Consider the following 22,904-nt stretch of genomic DNA (forward strand, 5'->3'; position numbering starts at 1 on the left):
TTTCTACTTTGGAAGGTATGGTCTATAAAATATGATATTTAGAGAATTTAACAAATCTGAAGAAACTCACTATGTCTAGAATGAAACTTCTGACTGTAAGTTCTGTAACAGTGGAAACCAGGCTGTTTTTTCATGAGGGAGTGAGAATAACTTAAAACCAAAAGCAAAATATTGTTAATTTCTAATCATAAAAAGTTTAAAACTGTACATGGGCTGGCATTATATGCCAATTAGCTTACTTGCCAGCAAAAACAAATGATATCTGTTCGGGGGTTATAATCATATCTATTGAGAAAGTTTTACTAGGTAATAGTGTGTCTCCATTGGAATATTTAATGAAGAAACGTAACATCTTAGAAACCCTTTTTAAAGTTTAACTCTCTGTATATCACCACTTTTGTACTAAAACCATTTCTAGGTTTAACAGTAAAATTGCAGTTCTTACTAGCACAGGGTGACGGTACATTATGATATAATGTATACAAAACCTTAACATTTTGGTCTTACTGACCCTTTACCTCTGTATTTATAACCAATGGAACATATCCTTATTTAAAAACATTTAATGGGTGTCCTGTAGTGACTTGGCATCACAACACATGAGTTTGGATAGATGAAGCCTTATGCTTAAACTTGTATGCATTTGTTGCATTAATAATTGCATCCTCATCAGCTTGAATACTGTTTCATAAACATCTGGATAAAATCAAATACTCCTTGCCATTTTTAGAAATAATTTCTGGTGTAGGAATCACTTATATGTTATTCGTAAAGAAACATCTATGTAGCTAAACTCATATTCTGTTCCTTGCAATAACTGTGAATATGTCATGCTTATAAATATATAACTGAGCCCTCATGCCTTCTTGCAATGGGATTGCATATCCCTGTGGGAGGTGCATGAAGTGGATGTGAGCAGTATGCAGTGAGACAGTGACTTAAAGAAAGGCTAAAATGAAGATCTGGTCAGTAATACCTTCACAAAATGCTTAGTGCTATAAAATAAGTTAATAATAAAAAATAAAAATACAAAAAAAAGTATTAAAGTATTAAATAATAAAAAATAAAAATACAAAAAAAAGTATTAAAGGAGAAGGAAAGTCTGTTTGCACAGACAAATGTTAGGCACCCTCAAGTGATTGTATTGACTTACCTGAAACCCCGGGCCGGGGCTCCTATCGGCATAAAACAGCCCGAGGTTTTTCTAGCGAGCACAATGGACAGATCTTCTGGCTTCTTCTTTCTTCAAATTTCCCAGGGCAAGCGCATGTGCAGTAGAACGAAATAGCCAACTTTTTAGTTAAAAGTTCGACTTTTCATTCTACTGCGCATGCACAGCCGCGCGAAGAAAGAGGAAGTAGGAAGAAGATCTCTCTGTGGTGCTCACTGGTATAACTCCGGGCCAGTGAATTTGGCACCCCAAAGTGCAAACAGACTTTCCTTCCCCTTTAAGGTTTTAATATTTCCATTAAAAATAGCGATAGGGAAAATTAAAAAAAAATTAGGGTATAGTTACACTTTAAATATTCAACTTGCAACTGGCCACTATTTCTTATTTTCTCAGACTCCCGTATGGTGCAAGTAGATCAGAGGAAAGTCCAATCAATTCCAGTATTTCAAAAGGGATTACAATCTTTTTCAACATGTATGTGACATCTGTAGTGCGAAAGGTACAGTATTTGAAAGTTTGTTAAGGGATCACATTCAAGAATGTGTCTTGGTGAATAAAATTATGGGGGTTATTTACGTATATTGAGGGGAAAAAAATGTGTTTTTTTTACATTAGCTATAAATTTGGAATTGCCTTCCCATTTGTTTGGAAGTTTTTCATGAAAAATTTGTATTTTTTTGGTGTTTTCACAATAATATTGTGAACATTGGCGGTTGATGCCGAAAAGATTGTATATTCTGTAAAGACATCGGAATTTATCATTTTAATTTGGACTTTTAAGCAAAATAAAAACAACTCTAGGTTTGAGCTGCCGAGGACCATTGAGTCCTACGAGGGAGCTGAAATCATTATATTTTTGTGTTTTTTTTTTTTTAAAATTAATTTGAAATAAAACATGAGATAAATTCAGACTTTGATAAATAACCACCTATAACTATTAATCAACGTGGCTTTATGAAGGACAAACAAAGTGACAAATGGAAAGTAGGGTTGCAGTAGATGGGATGTACTTAGATTATTGTCCAAAGCTTTTGCTAAAGTACTGCATAAATGTTTGCTTTCTAAAGCAGGGTTTATGGTTTGGTGATGTTGTTTGTACAGTACATGAACAGAGAAATTACTAAAAGATTATGTGCATTGAGTAGTTGTCAGTGGTATATTATCTAACTGGACTGTAATTCTAGGTGGTGCCCCATAAACTTTGGTATTGGGTTACAAGTTTATTTAATATGATTTGTCTGACTTGGGGGGGGGGGTCACTGTAAACAATGTTCCTTCTGATAAGGTTCAGTAGTGGTCCATGTTTATTTAATAGGATTTATCTGACTTGGAGGGGAGGTCATTGTAAGCAATGTTACCTGTAATTTGTATGGACTTGCTCAGGTGCTTAAGTAGGGATATGATTACTATGCATGTCCCATTATCCATCACTTCACAGTGGAACAAGGTGAGGGTGAGCTTGAATTACACTGTGAGCCTAAAGGGGGAGGGAACAGGTCCCCATGGGAACAGGTCCCCATGAGCAGGGAAAACCTTTCACCATTTCCTTTCAATCTGTGGAATCTGATATGTATGTGTAGAAATAAATTTATCTCTAGTAATGGAGATCTAGTTAAACATAAAACTGAACTGAATACATCCCAGAACTAAATTTTCATGATAACAGGGTAAAAGCTCGTATATTTTTCCATGTGATTATTCCTATAAAAATACCTTGTCAAGATTTTTTTTTTTCATCTTCCAATAACAGGATTTTACTGAGAGGACGGTTAGGATTTTCACTGGGTCAAAATGAAGTGCAATACAACCATGTAAGTTATTCTCACAAAGTGAAAAATGGTCTTTATTTATACATACCTGTAGTTCCATAAATTTACTGTCCTTGTGATGAGCAAAGCATTTCTTTCAGTAAAGAAATCAGCTCAGCTTTATGTCTAAACACAACATTTATTAACAATCTATTAACGTGTCACTGGCTGTAATTGTTGAAATAGAATTTTCCTGTTCTTGTTGGGTGCACTTTCTGTGAGTCAAGCTACTTGTGGTAAAATGTAAAGAGATGCATGCCTGTGAATGCCTTGGCTTTGTTTACAGTTTTGTTTCATTACACAATCAAATAAAATGCACCAAACAACAATTACTTCTGCCATGCTATAATATAATTGGGAAGTGAGGTTTATGATGTGTTAGTTATAGTCATGAAAAAGAATGATCACTGCTCTTCGCACTTTCAGGAACTTTTTTGGCAAACTGAATGAGTGCTCTATGTAGCAGGGACCAAACGACACAGAAGATAATTGATAAGTATTAGTACTGATAACTGCATGATCTGAAATTATATATGAGGAATAAATTAAAGAAAACAGTAAATTTAATTGAAAAACAAAAGTTTTTTTTTTTACTAATGTAACACAAAAAGTCCTTTAGCAGTATAAATGTAATTCTTAGGTTAAATATTTCTTTAAGATCTCTGGTCTTTATCTGGATAGATAATCAACCCTACTAGGAGTGAAATTAGTTAACAGAAGATACAAAGGTAATTGGATCTCATGTAACCAAAACCTAGAACAATCCAAATGAATGTGTGCATGTGTTTCTGTATATGTGTTTAATATTCCCAAGCATTAACTGCTGGAAGAAATCTGGCGTTAGAAACACGATCTGCCTTTGTTTCTGAATAAAGATAACGTGATTGGAGACTTTTTCTATAGACATTTTGGAGTAATTATGACCATGTGTTAACAGATGGACATGTACTTTTGTTATGTTGTTAATTAGAAGGTAGGCAAACAGAACTCAAACTGAAGCTTTCTCCAAAGAGTCTCTCACACGGTCAATAAATGCTAAAACAAACAGGTTATAGGACACAAGGGTATACTTTTTAACCTTTGCCAAATCTCAGAAATAAGCTATATGTTATTTTGTAACAACACATTATTTTTATGCAAAATATCAGAAGTAAAAGTAGGACAACATTTTTTTTATACAATTTGAACAGTTGTAACTGTCAAAATAACTGTTGTTTTTGTATCAAATACTAATTTAATATAATTAAAATGAAGATTCAGTAGGGACCATTTACCAAATCCTCTACCACAAGTACAATTGATTTGCACAGTGGTTAAAGTGTAGCCTTGACTTTCAGCAACACAGATGGTAAGTAGATAAAGTAGGTACTAAGTACAGGGTGTCCCTTTGCCTATAGGCACTCCCAAACCTGCGCTTGTGTTAGAACATTTACTACGCATTGGTGCAAGCAATAAAATTCACAAACTTTCTTCCACTGTTAGAAGTGGTCACTAAACAGTTTCTGGGTTCACAAAAGCTATATTAAATTCATGCAAAGCAAAACGTGTTCGCACAAAGGCATAATTTTTCACATTGCGAATAGTTTTTACGTTGCTGACTTTTATTGCATTCCCCCATTAATCTGTATTGTAAATATACTTTATATTTATGTAAATTGTTTTTTAATAATGTACTTATTGGTATTTATTATTGTATTGACCCCCTTTCTGTTCTACTATTTTATTGTTTTGCTGTACAGTGCTTTGCCCTCAAGGAGCGCTATACAAATAAAAATATATATACATATACATATACAACTGGCTTTTAGAATGAGCCTGCCCACCACTGCTGCAAGTTTCCCCCAGGGTGAGCATCTTAACAGTTTAGAAACCACTGTTTTACACTGTTCCACGACAGAGAGGGTACACATGGCAAAAAGATAGTCTATGCTTCATATCCTGGGGCACCAATAGCTGCACTCTGTGTTCTTCACTATATATCCTATGTTTTTACTAGTGACGGGGGAATAAATTCGACAGGTGCAAATTCGCGGTGAATTTTCGTGTTTCGCCGCCAAAAATATGCTGGTGTCAAAAGATTAAAAAGTCGCTTGTGTCAAAACGGTCGAGCATCAACACTATTCGGACACCATTGACTTTAATGCCGGCGTCAAAATTGACACGGGCGTCAAGTTTCGAGTTTTGCAAATTTTTCAGTGTTTTGCAAAAGGGGAGAAATTCGCCCATCACTAGTTTTTACCTTTTTTTCTTAGTTGTGATGTGTTAGCCTTTTGAAATGGAGAGCATACTTTTCGGTTCATATTTTCCTTTGCCATGTTGACATGACATTTCATGGATAATATGAATCAGAGCTAGTTCCAAGTGGCAGCAGCAAAAGTACAAAATCATGATGTCAGGTAAATTTGCATTGCATTGAAGTTAATGTGTTCCTCTAGTGCTCAAATATTCTAAATAATATGTGGTGTCAATAAGTGTTCCCTATCGTACAAAAATCAAATCATTTAGAGCAGTGATCCACAACCAGTAGCTCGTGAGCAACATGTTGCTCTCCAACCCCTTTATGTTGCTCCCAGTGGCCTCAAAGCAGCTGCTTATTTTTGAATTCCAGTCTTGGAGGCAAGTTTTGGTTGTATAAAACCAGGTGCACTGCCAAACAGAGCCTCAATGTAGGTTGACAATCCACATAGGGTCTACCAAATGGCCAATCGCAGCACTTATTTGGCACCCCAAGAACATTTTTCATGCTAGCGTTGCTCCCCAACTCCTTTTACTTTTGAATGTTGCTCACGGGTTCAAAAGGTTGGGGATCCCTGATTTAGAGTAACTGTACTGTACTGTAACTACAACTTTGTATCCTGATCCTGCCACTGTAGAAATTTGCTTGAAATTGCAGAAATAGAAGAGATAAGTGTTCTATATGAATTCAGCATAGGAGAAAGGGTGGTGACTGGTAAAAAGGCACTGTGTACATTTTTGTCAGTACTTGATTTGGAATCCTGCAACTGCACAGTGCCTTATCAACAATGCCATAGTGTCACGTTTAATTATATTGATGGAAATATACAGAGGTGATTTATAATATATTGGTGTTTTGACCGGCCTATAGGCGATTAAAGAGTTCTTCTGATAGCTAGGGAAGGCACAAAATGCACCAGAGATGCCCAACATGTTGCAGAACTACAACTCCCAGAATTCATACAGTACATACAGTATGTGCCTATAAATAATTACATTTAATATTGATAGGGTATATATTATATGTATATTACATGCTAAAAAGACCAGCAACGCCGGTATTTCTTATGATCAAAATGTATGTATTATAAGGTGCATGTACAGCCGATGTGACGTTTCTCAGGCTCCTTGATGGGACCGAAATGTCACGTCGGCTGTACATGCACCTTATAATACATACATTTTGATCATAAGAAATACCGGCGTTGCTGGTCTTTTTAGCATGTATGAAACTTCTTACCGGGAACGATTTGAAAGTGGAGTGCTGCCCTGATTGATATATATACTGTATATATATTATGAGTATTTTTTATTACACAAGCAAAACATGCCTGGAATCGGGAAAATATACTAGACAGCTCTTGAAACACTTTCTTAAGATTCATCTTTAGAGGAACACGTAGCATTTGCTTTGCCGGCGCTGGTGACAAGTGGTTGTGATTCACTTCAGTGAGGCAGCACAAGTGTAGACAGACATTTCTTTGCAGTAGAAAACAGACCAAACATTACATGTGCCATGAGCTTGAGTCTGCAATACTCATAATAAAATAAATCACTAATAATTGATTATATTTTTACTGTAGGGTCTGTGAATTCATGAAATGTTGTTTCTTCAAATATATAAATATTAGACCATTAACAAAATGTATTTGTAAATGTGTGTCTGTTTGTTTTTTTGAATCCCAATAATATTATGTGCAATTAAGACTCATATTGACTTCATTTTAACAAAACAGGATATCTGCATTAGATCAAGTCGAATAGCAGCACATTAGAGAAATGATGATATTAATGGCAATTATTAATCAACATTCTCTGAACAGGTTTTGTTAATAGTATTTATTATTAGTTTGGGAAAAGCTATGGTTTCTGTTATATATAGGCCTTACATTTTTATAATAGAAAATTTGTGGTTGTTTATGTGAGCATGCATGTGTTCTTCAGTCACTCAGCATGCAGTTGGTATGAATAGACAGCCCAGTGGGACACAGAGATATTAAAAACTAACTGTGAAGATTCTCAGCAGCAAAGGATCCCTACTTAAATAATAATTCTAATTAACATGAATTATATGAATAGGGCTTAGCTTTCTTTGTAAAAATATTATTTTGCCATAATTAAATAAAAGTATCAGATTAGTGATTATAAGAATATTAGCTCAAAACGATAGATTTGTTGAACATTCCAACAATGTATTTCCCGTCTAAGTTTGCCAAGCCTCAAACTCAAAGGGTACTTAGGAACAGACTGAAAAGTTAGTATGGAGCTTAAATGTATGCAAAATGTTTGCAGAAGATGTGAGTGATGTTAGCAACTTACTTGCATTTTCTGCAATTTTACTCAAACCTGAGCTTCAAGGGTTCATAAATGTGCCCCTAAACGACAGCATTTGGGCTTTAGCAAATCAGAATTGTTTAAAGCAACAGGTGGTAACTAAGCTGAATGAATCCATACTGGAGGCAAAACAATTCCTACTGAGGTTATTTAATATTTAAATGATTTTTAGCAGACTTAAGGTATAAATTATTAAAAGATTCCTTATCTGGAAAACCCAATATCCTATTCATTGTGGGTAACAGATCCTATACCTGGTCTGTATAGAAGCTGCAAAAGCTTTTGATATGGTGCTATGCAGATTCTTTTTTATTTTTTATTCTGTTTTATGATGCTGTATTTGGAAAAACATTTGTGAGCGAGCAGAAAACTGATTAAAGAATATGGAGCTTTGAATTATTATGACAATTATTTTGTATGTATACGAATGACCTTGCCCTGAACCAAAGTTTAGATGGTTGCAGAGAGCACGATAAACAAATGGCAGATAGGATTCAGCTTAGATAAATATAAAGTTATACAGGTGTGTAACAAAAATAAACATTCCATTCGAAAGAATTGTGTTTGGCATTTCAGTAATGAGGAAGTATCTGGCAATGAATGTTGCCAAATAATGTTAAAAAATTTTGCAGAACATGTTAAACTCCATACCGTGCTATGGGTGTAAGAGCTCAGTGTCACCTCACTGAATTGTAAAGTCCTGGAAATGAATGAACTTTGTATTACAGTTGACGCAATGAAGTTAAACAGAGGCATGAGCATTCTATAAAGTTATTATCCAAGTCATTAATCTCTGGCTGCAATTTGCTTTCAATATTAACATTTAGGATATATGTGCACTGGCTACTGACACCTACTGAAAATAAATGTTTTTGACAGCTCTTCATTAGGTCTTTATCGGTTGTCATTTTTTAAATTTTTCAAAAGTGTATCATTTTATTTTCTGTTTGCCTCTTTCTATTTGGTAAAAAAAAATTAAGACGATTTGAATATTGTCTCAAAATATTGATGCTTACATCATATGAAAAGTTAATTTAAAGGTGAATTAGTAGTTTAAGCAGCGCTTCTCCAGCATAAATAATCTCTGCTTCTGTAAACTTTCTGCATAACCAAGACCTTCCATACCATTTATCAGCTTGGTCGCCTTTGGAGCATTAGTATTAGCACATTGAACTATTGTATAAAAGTTTAAATATAATTTTTAAATATGACTTAATATGTGGAATTGCTTTGAAATATAGGGTACTACAAAGGCATTTCAATTGATTTAAGGGGGAACATAATTAAAATTGCAAACATTGCTTTTTTGCGTCTGTTTAGCGCTACTCGCAATGTAAAATCAATCTTTGGCGAATATTCCGTTTCTCATTATCGCTAAGCTAAGGTTAGTGTAAACACCTGCTCTGGAGTTTCACTAAATATTTTGATGCAAAAAACTAGGTACGATTGAAACATTTTGTTAAATACACTATGAATGTCCAAAAAGCCATTTGTTCAGAATCTTTGGGAGGAAGTCGTTGAGGTCAGAAATCGGTCAAAAATTGATAAAAAAATGAACATTTTGGCTGCTAACATTCACAATGAAAATCTAGGTCACATTCACACATTAATCTTTTTAATTTGTGAAGTTGTTGGTGTTTGGAAGGACAACCTTTATCCAGAGTCCCCCTAAGTACACAAGGTTACAGATATAGGAAAACATTGTTGTATTATCCATTAATGAAAAGTTTAATTCATTTATTACTGTAAGGGGCGGGTTTATAAAGGGTCGAATTTCAATGCACAAAAAACTTCGAAATTCAATCATCGGATTAAAAAACTTTGAATTCAAATATCGAATTCGAAGTTTTTTCAGCAAATTTGGCAATCCTGCGGTCAAATAAAAATCGGTTGATCGAACGATTTTAGGGTACGATTGAACAATTTTTATTTGATATGTAAAGACTTAGAAAAATGTTGTAGAAAGTCCCCATAGGCTAACATAGCTAAGTAATGAAGTAGAAGTTTTTTTAAAGAGGCAGTACTTCGATTATCGAATGGTCGAATATTTGAACGATTTTTACTTCGAAGCGAAGTCGAAGTAAATTCGAAGTCATAGTATCCTATTCAATAGTCGAAGTATCCAAAAAATTACTTTGAAATTCAAACTTTTTGTACTTCGAAAATCCACTTGAACCTTAGTAAATCTGCCCCTAAGTGTTTAACTCATATCTCACACTAATTGGGCTTTCTGTGGTTTCTAGGAAAGCTTATAATTGTTTCCACCAAATCTTACCCTAAACATTCTTCAGTTTGAGCCCTTTGTCACTGTTGGAACCCTTCCCCCCAGCCCAGTAGGTGCCAGTCCCACAGTTTTGGAACCACTGGGATAAAGTGACTAGAATTTTGACCAGTTTTATTTATATATGTAGCATATGTTTAAGAAAGAGAAAAATGGGAGAAATATTGTGATGTTCATTTAGCTTTTCACACATTTATTGCTGAGACTCCAAACTATACTGTATATAAATTTGAGTAAAGCAAGAGGGAGAGAGTTAAAGAGGAGAAAGTCAAAAGACTTGTCTTAATTAGCATCTCCCTAAACATTGTTAATTGTTATTCAAATGAGATACTAGGAATTGAGTTGCTAACACCTACTGCATATGCACTTCCCCCATGTTATGTAAGATGTGCTTGTGAAAGTTTCACTTGTTTAATATAAAAATGGGATATCCTGGGGCTGTTGGGCAGAACAAAACACTTACTATTTAATGATGTTTAACCTGCTGCTTTTGTTTTCTTAACACTTTGAAGGCATTAATCACATACAATTGCCTTATTCACAAAGCAATACCTATGACAACACCTTGTAGCCTTATAAGCCTAAACTCACAAAGGGAACAAAGTTCAAAGACACCATCTACTAAAAGATGTGTGTTTGCGGCTAATGCTAAAAAAAAGGACCGGCCTTCTTCTCATAGCTCCACCATATAGAGTGGATTGTTCTACTCAACAAAGGTCTTTTTAATTAGAGCTCTCTCATACAGTTTCCTATATCCTTCTGTAGGACGCTGTCCAAATAGTCTCTGATGATTATGCACAGAGCAGGCACAATCATTATAGTGGGTTTGTTAGTTCCAGCATTATTTTTGTTTAGTAGAGTTTAAATTGCTCTTAGTAAATGACTCTTTTCATTACTGCATTCATTCAAGCTGTACTAATTATTAAATTCAGCGGGGGGAACTTAAAATGTGTATAGAATATCAATGCAGTATTGAAATGTGTGTATTGAATTTTGTTGCGGTCACTTTTTTATTACATTTTGGGGGTTATTTACTAAACTCTGAACTCAAAAATCCCGAAAAATTCATGATTTTTTAAAATAAAATCGGACTTATAAAAAAATCTGAAATTTTTCAGAATTTATTAAACCCCGAGGATGGAAAAATCCGAATTTGAAAATCCGGCATCTCAGACCTGTCAAGGTTGCATATACGTCAATATGGAGAAGTCCCAATGATTTTTTGATGTGCGCTGGGTTTTGTGCAATACCCTGAAGTTTTCGGGTGAAAATTCCGGGAAAATCGTATGAAAAAAATCCAAAAAAATTGTGAAAACCAGATATTTTCCCGCAAAGCAAATTTTCAGGGAAAAAATAATAATAAATAAGCGTTAAAAACCCGAGCGGATTTGATCGGAGTTTGTACCAGAAAATATTGAGATAAATTTGGACTTTGATTAATAACCCCTTAGTGTAATAATTCTGTTAAATTACCATGTGAACATTAAATAAATAGGATTGTTTGCCATCAATATGTAATAGGGAATTTTCTGTATATTGAGTTTCTGGATAAGGGATCTTTTTTAGCAAGAGCTGCCTTGCTTTTTTAACCGAGGACGTAAACATTAATATATTTTTTATACTTTAATAAAATAATATTTTTTTTTTCTAAGAAACAACATTTGCAAAAACAAACATAATGTCTGTGATAACGGATATCCCTATATGTATGTGTGAAAAGAAGGGAACAAAAATACACACATTCACACACTGTCTGGGAGCAGTTAGGCTAATGTCAGATGTAGCGGATCTCGGCTTGCGGAGAAATGCAGGCAATGAATCTACTCCTAGGCTTTTTGATGTGCCTCCATTCGCATACATTGGGCTGGATGCGGGCATGCTCAGCAGATTTTATAAAACAGATTTCTGAAACGTGTTCATTTCATTTTGCCACCAACATTTTCCGTATGTACCTGTCCCCGGGCTGATGAAATGTATCCAGGTGCAGACACCTGGAAATTTGGACAAAGTGATAATGGCGCACACATCGGTAGGATTCTTGGGATAGATCCAAAAATATATGAAAGACTGTATAAAATCTTTTCCTTTATTAATGAAAATGATTAAAACCACAAGATCCAAAGTAACAAGGCAGGGGAGTGCATGGCTCAAACCTGGAAATTTGTTAGTCATTTAATAAATATCCTTTATACTGTCGGCTCCACTATGGTAAAATGCAATTTGGGCTGTAAACAAAGGTTCCTCCAGTTGCTTCATTATTTTCTTTGTTTATGCTACACAAATTTCAATATTTGGTAAATAGCTTCTGCAGCAACAGCATACTTCTCCATCATCTTGAATTGTGCTCTTAAGATGGGTCCTCAGAGCTGATTCTTTCTGCAGAACGATATGTTCATTTGAGAGGTTATGTTGTATCGTCGAGAGCGTGCAAATCTACTAAGCTTTGTATATTTTAAGAATTTTATTGTCCGTTGTCCACTGTAGCATTAAGAAATGTGCCCATAGACTTAACTGGATGGTGGATGTCTCTCAATATTTTAAAAGCAGCTGTTTGCTCTGTAAATACATTGTGGTGTAAACTGTATATATTTGTGAACAGACTTTTTAGGATGTGCTCTAACCCCTCGGAGTAAATAAATTCGGGGGTTTCCGAAGCCTTCTCAGCTGGGCACTGGGCAATACACGATTTGGAAAGCCAAGGTGTGCAAGCTGGTAACTATACTTGTTTCTCTAACCCCTCAGCCAATAATTTTAACAAAATGAGGTAACACGCAGAAATCCTTCTTATGATCGCTCACCATTTAACTGGGTGGGTCCAGGTGCAAATGCCCTGGACCGGTCACTTAAGTTGTTACTCTCATTCAAATCACGCTACTCACCGCTCAACGACTCTGGCTCGGGTGCGACGCCCCAAACCTGTAGCTTAGAGAGGCCTGACAAAACACTTCAAAATTGTTGTGTGCACTTTCACAAAACAGAGGCCAGCGGTGAATTAAAAAGTGACTTTATTTCCCCAACATTTCTCCTCCTAACGCGTTTCGTGTGTTCACATACCTATGACTAATTCTCCCAGACGAAATATAATTTTAACAACTGCAAAGGATTGCTGCATCTCTACAGTTCTCTATGGTTACAGAATAACACCTGCTCACATATTAGATGGTAAGGGAGGGCCTTAATTATAAAAAACAACTCGGTCTGTATGGTGGCACTGTGAGAAAAATACTTCTTTGTCTCCTTACGTGCTAGCTGCAAACACATCTCTTAGTAGATCTGCCTCTGAACTCTGTTCCCTTTGTGAGTGTGGGCTTATAAGGCTACATGGTATTGTTAAAGCCATTCCTCTGTGACTTAAGCAATCCTAAGTGATTAATGCCTTCAAAGTGTTAAGAAAACAAAAGCAGCAGGTTAAACCATTAAATAATATGTTTAGCCTTGCCTAAGAAGTGCTAGATACATACCAGGCACTGTGGAGCATGTACATGTTGTTATCCACAATATAGGGGTGTATATATATGTGTGTGTGTGTGTGTGTAATAAGTATATATTATTATATAGACAAATATTATATATACTTATATACAGGTATATATACACTTATTATGCTGTAATATATATATATATATATATATATATATATATATATATATATATATATATATATATATATATATATATATATATATATATATATAAAAATATATATAATAAATATATATATTTATTATAAATATATAATAAATATATATCCGGAAACCCATTATCCAGAATGCTCCTTTTTCTCTGTAATGATAAAACAGTATCTTGTACATGATCCAAACTAAGATATACTTAATCCTTATTGGAAGCAAAAGCAGCCTATTGGGTTTATTTAATGTTTACATGATTTTCTAATAGGTATCAAAATGCTTGCATTGCCATTAAAAAAGAAAGCAAATGTTCCTAGAACTGGAAAAGAAAGTGCAGAGAAGAATACAAGAACTGTGTCATAGTTATCCCATTCATGTATATACTGACAACGATAAATCCCTAATTCTCTTTACAATACAAAGTATATTTCATTTGGTCACACCTTAATCCTCCACCCCCTTCCAGGGTGGACACTTCTGAGTACAGCATTTAGTTCTAATTTGAATAGAAAAGATCCTTTCTGCAAATGTGGTGCCTCAGAGAATCCACATACAGCTTTAGCAACGCCTCCAGAGAAAGCCTCTTTTTCCCCATGACTCATAACCAACTCAATTCATTTCACATACAGTGTGAGCAGCAGTTACACTGTCATATCAGAGCATAAGGCTCTGGGAACAACACGGACATTTTCTAGATTGGTCACCCAACTTTAAGAGAGGCTGCCAACAACCTGCACCTCAAGTCATGGACTGCAAAAACCCAAACATGAATCCCAGACCTCTTCTGCATCCAGGTTTGCTCTCCTCTACACCATCCCTCTCTTCTTCTTCTTCAGTTTTATCTATGCCTCCTGCAGTCCCAATGCCTGCCTCATTCCTGAGACCCCCTACACTGCTACTGAGAGCTGCTGCAGCGAATGCTGCCTGTAGTCCAAGGGTTACAGTATCACTGGACAGGGGTGCAGGCAATTCTTTATACCCACGAACACCTAAGTGTGCCCGATGCCGCAACCATGGTGTCGTATCAGCCCTTAAGGGGCACAAACGATTTTGTCGCTGGAGGGACTGTTCATGCGCCAAGTGCACTCTTATTGCAGAGAGGCAGCGGGTAATGGCTGCACAAGTGGCGCTTAGAAGGCAACAGGCACAGGAGGAGTGTGAAGTCAGGGATGTGCAAAACTTCTTGTACCCAGGAGGAGAAAGACCGACCCCTGGAACCAGAGCTCAGACGTTGCAGATTATCAGCCGGGAGGGGAATAGAGGTGAGTGTTACAGGTCTGTGCCTTAAAGTTTAACTCTAACAAGTGAAATCAAATTAAACATTTCCCAAAGAACTGCTCATGTATATTTGTGACTGTAAAATAATCCATATTATTAGGGTGAAAAACATTCCACTGATTTATTTCATAGCTAAGAAGAGCTCAAACTGCATACATTCATTTTTAAATGCAGCTGCTGTGCAACATACTGTAAATAAGATGATTTGATTTTTATACTGTTTGTCACTTGCCTGTTAAGAAAATCCCTCCCTTTATAAATTATCACTTCCCTGTAAGTGAAAGAACTAACTCCACCAAATATACAGTATACCATTATATTCTACAACATGCATGTTTGCATGGCAGCAACCTCTGTGTCATAGTTACTGAGCCTTGAAACAATATATTTTTCCTACAAGTGACTATACCTGTACAACTTTTTTTCTTGACCCTGAGCAAACTGCAGGTCTGGTTCTTCCTCCAACACTTTACTGGAGAAAATGTTTCTTTGTAAATATAGTAAATATCATGTGTAGTTTTGCACTTTGTGAATCATCTGGAAAATGCCAAAATTAATTTAACTAATTGAGTGTGATCTGTACCTAAACTTCCATGACTGAGTTAATCTCCCTATGGCATTTCAGTATTGCCAATAAATGTGCAATACATCGAAGTAAGCATCCCAATATTCTATGTGCAGTTTCGCTTTCTGAAGATTTATCATGAAGTAAATGATGGTATACCAAGATCTGTGCGTCAGATATATTATAAGATCAATGCTTTTCCTTCCTTAAAGGGACTGTCAACCATAAAAATAAAAATTTGTCCAATAAAGAAAACATAATTCTAAGCAACTTTCCAATATTTATTTATTAAAAAATGTTCAGAGTTTTTAAAGTTATTTGTAAAAACCATAGTAAATTTGTAATGAATGTATATTGCAAAATTGCTAAGAATTATGTTTTCTATTATTAGACATATTTTTATTTTGGGGTTGACTTGCCCTTTAATGGCTTTTCTTAGAGCTAAAGTGGCAGAGGGCAGTGATAAACACAAAACATTATCACCATTAGTCTAGCCAGCATGAAAAATCACCAACAAATAATGAAACTTCCAGTTTATGTGATTTGTTGAGAGTATATTCTTTGGATTTCTTAAAATGTACAATATTTCAGTTTGGTGAATAATTTTCAAGTTATATTTTTTCATATTACCTCTATGTATTTGGATATACTACAGGTAGATTAGACTCAGATGGGCCATTTACTTAATTTGCCCCACTGCAGTAATCCTTAGCAAACAATCAGCAATCAACTTTTTGAGGCTACATGGGATGAATAATGAAATCAAACTGGTTGCTATGGGGTTTCTGCAATGAAGTTACTATGCCCATAACTGGTGAATCAGTCCCAGTGGTGCCTATTTACTAATTTAGCTCTGACTTTGAATCAGCCTTAGTCATTCTAGTCTATTAGACATTTGCTTTTTTATTCTAGTGGCAAAAGTCAGTTTAGAGCTTAGTTTGGTGCTGTTATAGATAAATACTATATAACTGCTGACTGGGTTCCTGCCATGGTGCATATTAATGATGAATAGCAGAAATAGGTAAATGGGCACTATAAGAATCCACAATGCCACCAATTTAAAAAAGGAAAAAAAAATATCTATATCAGCAGCATTTTGGAAGCTTTTTGTGCCAAGGTAAATAATATTCTGCATATAGTAACAATGACCAGTAGTATGTTTATGGATATAGAAGTTAGCTGGAAAGGGTTTAGCCCATTTGGTCAAAATGTGCCACATACTGTTACTAACTATTAGTGGAATAAACCTTAATCTAGGATTTGCTTAATAATTAGGCACATTGAGGGTCATTTATCAACACTGGGCAAATTTGCCCATGGGCAGTAACCCATGGCAACCAATCAAATTGCTGCATTCATTGTTCTACTTGCAGCTGATTAGTTACTATAGGTAACTGCCCATGGACAAATTTGCCCAGTGTTGATAAATGAGCCCCACAGTATCTTCTGCTGTGTAAAGTCTGCTAAAAAAATAATTTAATCATTATTTAAACCCAGTATGCTTGTTTTGCCTCAAATAAGGATTATTTATATCTTAGTTAGGATCAAGAACAAATACTCATTCATTATTAAAGAGAAAAGGCAAATTGTTTAAAAAAATTTAATTGCTTCATTAAAATGGAGTCTATGGTAGATGAACTTCCCGTAATTCGGAGCTCTCTCGATAACGGGTTTCCAGATAACAGATCCAATACCTGTATTACCATTTAGTAGCATGGGGAAGTCATATTATTGCCCTATTTGAAAATAGTTTGGCCACTGATATATATTTATTATGGTTTAGTAAACATCCAATTTGAAGATGATAATGTATCCTATAGTAATGTAACACCACAGATATTATATTAATCATAACTCTTATGACAGATGAACAGTGTTGATATAAAGTATTTTGATGGAAGTTGACCATGAAAACAGATTAGTTTGTATGTACAGCATGCATCCATGGAAATAGCATGGCAGAGTCCCTTGGCGCCTGAGTTGCAGTAGACTTTCTGGTTCATCCTCTTTTAAATACAGTTATGAAATACACACACACACACACACACACACACACACACATATATATTATAGTAGGTATAGTTGTAACATTAAACATATTAAAATGTGTGAAATCCTGTAGTGACAAAAATTAGTGACACGTGGGAATATATTGTTATGTAGCCATTAAAATGGAAATGTAATCATTCAATGACTTTTATTAATCGTTCTGCAAAAAAAAAAAAGCATTATGTTGTCATTCATTAATTCATTGCAAAAGTTGCAATACAGAATTGCTGTAGAACAATGTACTCACTGCACCAAAACCTATTAGCTCATCTTTATTTGAATCATATATGAGTTCTATGCTTTTATATGTGATAGTTAATTAATCCAATAAGACTGAATCCTTTGTTCTTCAAAGGGCTGAGGTCATGTTCAAATGTTTGTCTATACATGGAAGACTTCATTTAAGCAAATTTTCGTACATTGGAAAACCTTTGGCTCCCAAACTTTCTGTGTATATAATCTTTTTAGTTAATAGCATTTTTAGTTTAATAATTTCTTGTGCTGCCTTATATAGATAATACATACCATTTGTTGTTGGCAGAAACAAGTGCTCTTAAAGGATAGCTATGCAAATGTTGGTTTCATCATGGCAGACAATGTAATATATTATAAATTGAATAAATACAAGCAGCCATTTTATATTTACATCTGCATCATTGTGCCTTTCATAAAGTGAGCCAATATTTTTAGTGAATAGACTGAAACATTTTTGGAAATTTGGAATTTTTGGAAACTTTTTTGTTCAAGTGGCAATTTTTCTGCTACTGAAAAAATGTGGAATATAGATTTCCATAAAAAAAATAATGTGTTCTCATGCATATTTTCAATATATATATATATATATATATATATATATATATAGTCAAGAGTTATTCTGCATATTGTCAAGTGACTGCAAAGATACATTCAATATAGAAATTGGACAAAATGGTGTTCTTATCATTGCAGGTATCCAGAATTATTGCTCTTCCTCTGTTTTGCTACATTAATATACTAATTTACCCTGCCAGTAAGGGATATGGACTATATTATCAGAATATGAGAATGGTCATAAAACTTGTTTTTTTAAATATCAGAATCCTGGTACTGAGAGAAAGGAGAATGATTCTTGGGGTGCACTGTCATGTAAAGCAAACATTAGTAGCTGCAACATGGTATAGGTATGGGACATAGTATCTGGAATGCACTTCTGACCTGGTGTTTGTCAGGTAATGGCTCTTTCTGTAAATGAAGCATGGTGTCTTAAGGCTAATAAAAACATTTAAGCATTACCATGAACGCAGATCTATTCTAGTCTGTTCACATCAAGTCTTATTTTAGAGGTCATGTAATGTTGTCACATAATGTTAGTCAGTGACAGATGTAATAAATATTATGTCAGCCGTGCACATCAGATTAGTCCTTGCAATATTTATCTATTTCTTGTCTCTTTCTTCTTTCTGCCTATGTGGCAAGTGACAGGTGTAATACATATTATGTCAACACTGTGCCTCAAATAATATAAATGTATTCAACCTGGTGAGAGGATTGCAGAAACCCAGAAATTAATAACATTAAAAGGTAAAGCAATAATAGGTGCATATTTTCTGCTTCTGGTGATCCACAGCAACCAATCAGAAGGGAACATAGACAGCTTTGTTTGAAAGTAATGGTAACCAGACTTGAATAAAACATTGCACCTGTTATTTCATTGTAGTATCATAAGCATTTTTGGTCTTTAAATACACCGTTATCATATTACCTTATTTATACTAAAATGTTTGTGGTTATCTACTATACATATTGTTTAGGACTTTACAGCTCACACTCGTTCATTTTTTTTCTTTGATAGCCGTGCAGCTGTAGTTTTGTTCTATTTATAGGTGACTTCATGCTGAACATCCAAAATTTAAGAAGACATCTCAGAGTCCACAATTATAGGTCATGTATTAGAAGCAGGTCCGGACTGAGAATTTAAATAGGCCCTGGCATTCCAGGTACACAGAGGCCCACTCAGCCCACATAGAGGTCAAAACAGCCCCCACCAGCCCACTAAATACTGACTGTCTATGGGAACTTATAGCAGCCCCTCTGGCATTTGCCAGAACTCACAGATTGCCAGTCCGGGCCTGATTAGAAGTGACAATAACACACTTTCTGAATATTATAAAAGAGTATTTTAAAGATATAAGTACTCTCAGCCTGTTGCCTATTATATGATCAAGGAAAATTGTGACCTGGAATATGCTTAAAACGTACTGTGGAGGTAGAGATAAACAAATAACAAGGAAAGTGTTCGGTTACTCCATATTCATATGTTCACCTACCATTTAAAAAATGAAAGGCAGGCATCAAAATGCAAAAGTGAAAGACATTAGCCAAATAAAATGTTTCCTGAAATAGTGCACAAATATTGTGAGTCATCCATTGTTTTTCCCAAAAAATTTGAAGTAACCAGATTTGTGTATTCTAGTACAGGTAAATGACCTGTTATCCAGAATGCTCAGGACCTGAGGCTTTCCAGATAACAAATCTTTCCATAATTTGGATCTTTGTACCTTAAAAAGATACTGACACCAGAAATTAAACTCTTTTTTTTACATCTATCATAATATTGCCTTTGAAAACAATTTATAACTTTGCCATAAAGTATTTTACATTACCTGTCTGATGCCCCATGATCCTGTATGAGGGGGCTGCCATATTTGTGCACCAGGAGTCCATTAGCATTAGAAACTGTAACTGACAGGCTGAGATGGGACAGTCGGGTTGGCAAAAGATTCAGGGTTAGAAACTTCAACTAACAATAACTTACAAAAACAAACCTCTCAGCAAAAAATGATCAACATGACCTATAGATAACTTTTAATGTACATTCATATTTCTAAAAGTAGTTTTTTAGTGTCAGTATCACTTTAAGTCTACTAGAAATCATGTAAACATTAATTAAACCCAATAGGCTGGTTTTGCTTCCAATAAGGATTAATTATATCATTAAAAATAAAAATGTTTAGTTTTGAATTCATTAATGTAGAGTTTTTTATGTAGAACTAGAATGCACCAATTTTCTTCTAAATGTTTTCCATTTGTGTTTAGATGAATCCTCTGAGAAGTCTGAACAAACTTATGAAAGAATTTCAGCTTCATCAATGTTTTCCCACTCACTTTCACAACCATCTCCAAGTGGCATCGTAAGTGCCTGTCATATTTTGAAGACTGTGGGACCTGAAAGTTCAAGCAAAGATGAGCCTATTCAATCTTCTGGATCAGAGGAGAGATCAGAAGGCGCTGACAGTCCCAGATCTCTGTCTTCGTGTGATTTGGAATCAGGGAATGAATGTGAGTGGCCAAAGGATCTAAGTGCCTCAAGCTCAAAAATCCCAGTTGTGCCTTCTAGACAAAGAGATCCTCTAGAGATACTTAGGAAAGTCTTTCCAACGCAGAAGCAAAGCGCTCTTGAAAGCATCTTACAGTACTGCAAAGGAGATGTTGTTCAAGCAATAGAATTTGTTTTAAATGGAAAAGAAGACAAAAAAGATGTCAAGGACGTTGAAAGCTCTTTAGGGTTAGAACGAAGTGCCTTTACAAAAGAATCTGCCTTAAATCTAACTGGGCTTGGAATTGGTGGTTTTGGCAGCAAATCTGCCTTTTCACCTCTTCACATAAACAAGTCTTGTGTTGGAGGTGATACCAATATATTCAGTTCTAGACTTGGGTTTACTCCTTTAAGGTTAGCTTATTCAACGTCTAACAGGATACCTGGGTTTATATCACCTTACTTAACATCTGGGTTTGTTCCACCATTTCCTTTCCGGCCTGGAATGGACTACTCATTTCCTGGAATGTTACGGGACCCATCCTATTATCAGCATAAAGACACTGTTAATCTTTCTGGACTTTATTCCAGGCTAAACCATGAAAACCAGTAGTACTGTTAAATTAAACAAACGTCCAACAGTGGCCTTACATAACTTAACAAAATTTAGACTAAGTTGAATATGATTCATAGATATAACATAGTTGTCAGACAATTTCTAAAACCTTGTTTCCTATGTTAATATAAAACATTTTTTGAAAAATAACACTATTCTATTTTGTAAATACATGTAATAAAATAATTATTAATGGACCTTCTTTTTTCTTTATGTGTGTGCCTTTTTATTGTAACCTGCTTACCGTATATACTCGTGTATAAGCCGACCCGCGTATAAGCCGAGGTACCTAATTTTACCTATGAAAACCAGAAAAACTTATTGACTCGCGTATAAGCCTAGACACAACTCAGAAAATTCTCAGAAATATCAAACAGTCGGTTTAATGTTAAAAATCAAGCCATGATGTGGGGAAGAGCGAGAGTTGTAGTTGAGGAGGAGCCACAGGTTGCAGACATGAGGCATGGCCTCCCCATACAAATACATTGTTCCTACAGCTGTGTCTGTTCAAGTTGTCAACCACTACTAATTATTACATACAGCTTATGGTTCACATAGCAACTAAAGCAAGAGAATGCAGATATAAGTCATATGGCAACCATTTTGGATTCATTAGCACCTTTCTATGGCAGGCACAACATTGTTATTCTTTGTTTATTTCTTCATTAAACTGCTGTATTCAGGCACAGCAAAGAAATAGCTCTTTCTGCTGTTCATCAGCTAGCAGCTCTGCTGCAGTCATGATTAATTAATGAGCTACACATACAGTAAATGAGAAGAGAAACATCTTCAACTAAGATTTCCTGACGAACATGAAATATTAGAGAACCAACAAGATACTGCTTTTCAAATTACCGGTATACAACATGGCGAGGGAAACGACGGCGACCCGACTGTTCTATTCTCCCTCCTCCCGCTGGTGCGCACTGCAGCCTGGGAAAGACTGGCACCTCCTCACTGCAGCCGCTACCTGAGCCTAGCGCGTATTCACTTCCTGCTCCTCCTCCCCTCCCACTTATTGTTATACCTCCCACAGACCGCGACGCCACAGACCGCGACGCCATGAAATATTAGAGAACCAACAAGATACTGCTTTTCAAATTACCGGTATACAACATGGCGAGGGAAACGACGGCGACCCGACTGTTCTATTCTCCCTCCTCCCGCTGGTGCGCACTGCAGCCTGGGAAAGACTGGCACCTCCTCACTGCAGCCGCTACCTGAGCCTAGCGCGTATTCACTTCCTGCTCCTCCTCCCCTCCCACTTATTGTTATACCTCCCACAGACCGCGACGCCTCCTAGCGCTGTTCTCTCCTCGCTGCTCTTCCGGCTACTTCAAGCTGACCCGCGTATAAGCCGAGGTAGGATTTTCAAGCACATTTTCGGTGCTGAAAATCTCGGCTTATACGCGAGTATATACGGTATATAATTAAACTGGTGTGTACAAATGGAAGAAAACATGGGGGCCGATTCACTAAGGGTCGAATATTGAGGGTTAATTAACCCTCAATATTCGACTAGGAATTAAAATCCTTCGACTTTGAATATCGAAGTCAAAGGATTTAGCGCAGATAGTTCGATCGCACGATCGAAGGATAATTCCTTCGATCAAACGATAAACGATTCGAAGGATTTTAATCCA

At 35.7% G+C, this 22,904-nt stretch overlaps 1 protein-coding gene across 1 annotated transcript; it reads left to right on the top strand.

Moving 5' to 3' along the window:
• Positions 1-13,974: 13,974 nt before the first annotated feature.
• On the top strand, positions 13,975-21,463 carry dmrta1.L (DMRT like family A1 L homeolog). The gene is made up of 2 exons (XM_018257668.2): positions 13,975-14,720; positions 20,426-21,463. Exons 1-2 carry the CDS (start codon positions 14,204-14,206, stop codon positions 21,256-21,258), a joined length of 1,350 nt encoding a protein of 449 aa, XP_018113157.1. The 5' UTR covers positions 13,975-14,203; the 3' UTR covers positions 21,259-21,463.
• The last annotated feature ends 1,441 nt before the right edge of the window (positions 21,464-22,904 follow it).

Source organism: Xenopus laevis, chromosome 1L (assembly GCF_017654675.1).
Source record: "Xenopus laevis strain J_2021 chromosome 1L, Xenopus_laevis_v10.1, whole genome shotgun sequence".
NCBI lineage: Eukaryota > Metazoa > Chordata > Amphibia > Anura > Pipidae > Xenopus > Xenopus laevis.

Bases quoted from the DNA above. Each gene is read 5' to 3' on its own strand.
- dmrta1.L (XM_018257668.2), top strand. From the start codon at position 14,204: ATGGACTGCAAAAACCCAAACATGAATCCCAGACCTCTTCTGCATCCA. The intron at 14,721-20,425 runs GTGAGTGTTACA...ATTTGTGTTTAG, and splicing joins CAGCCGGGAGGGGAATAGAG to ATGAATCCTCTGAGAAGTCT.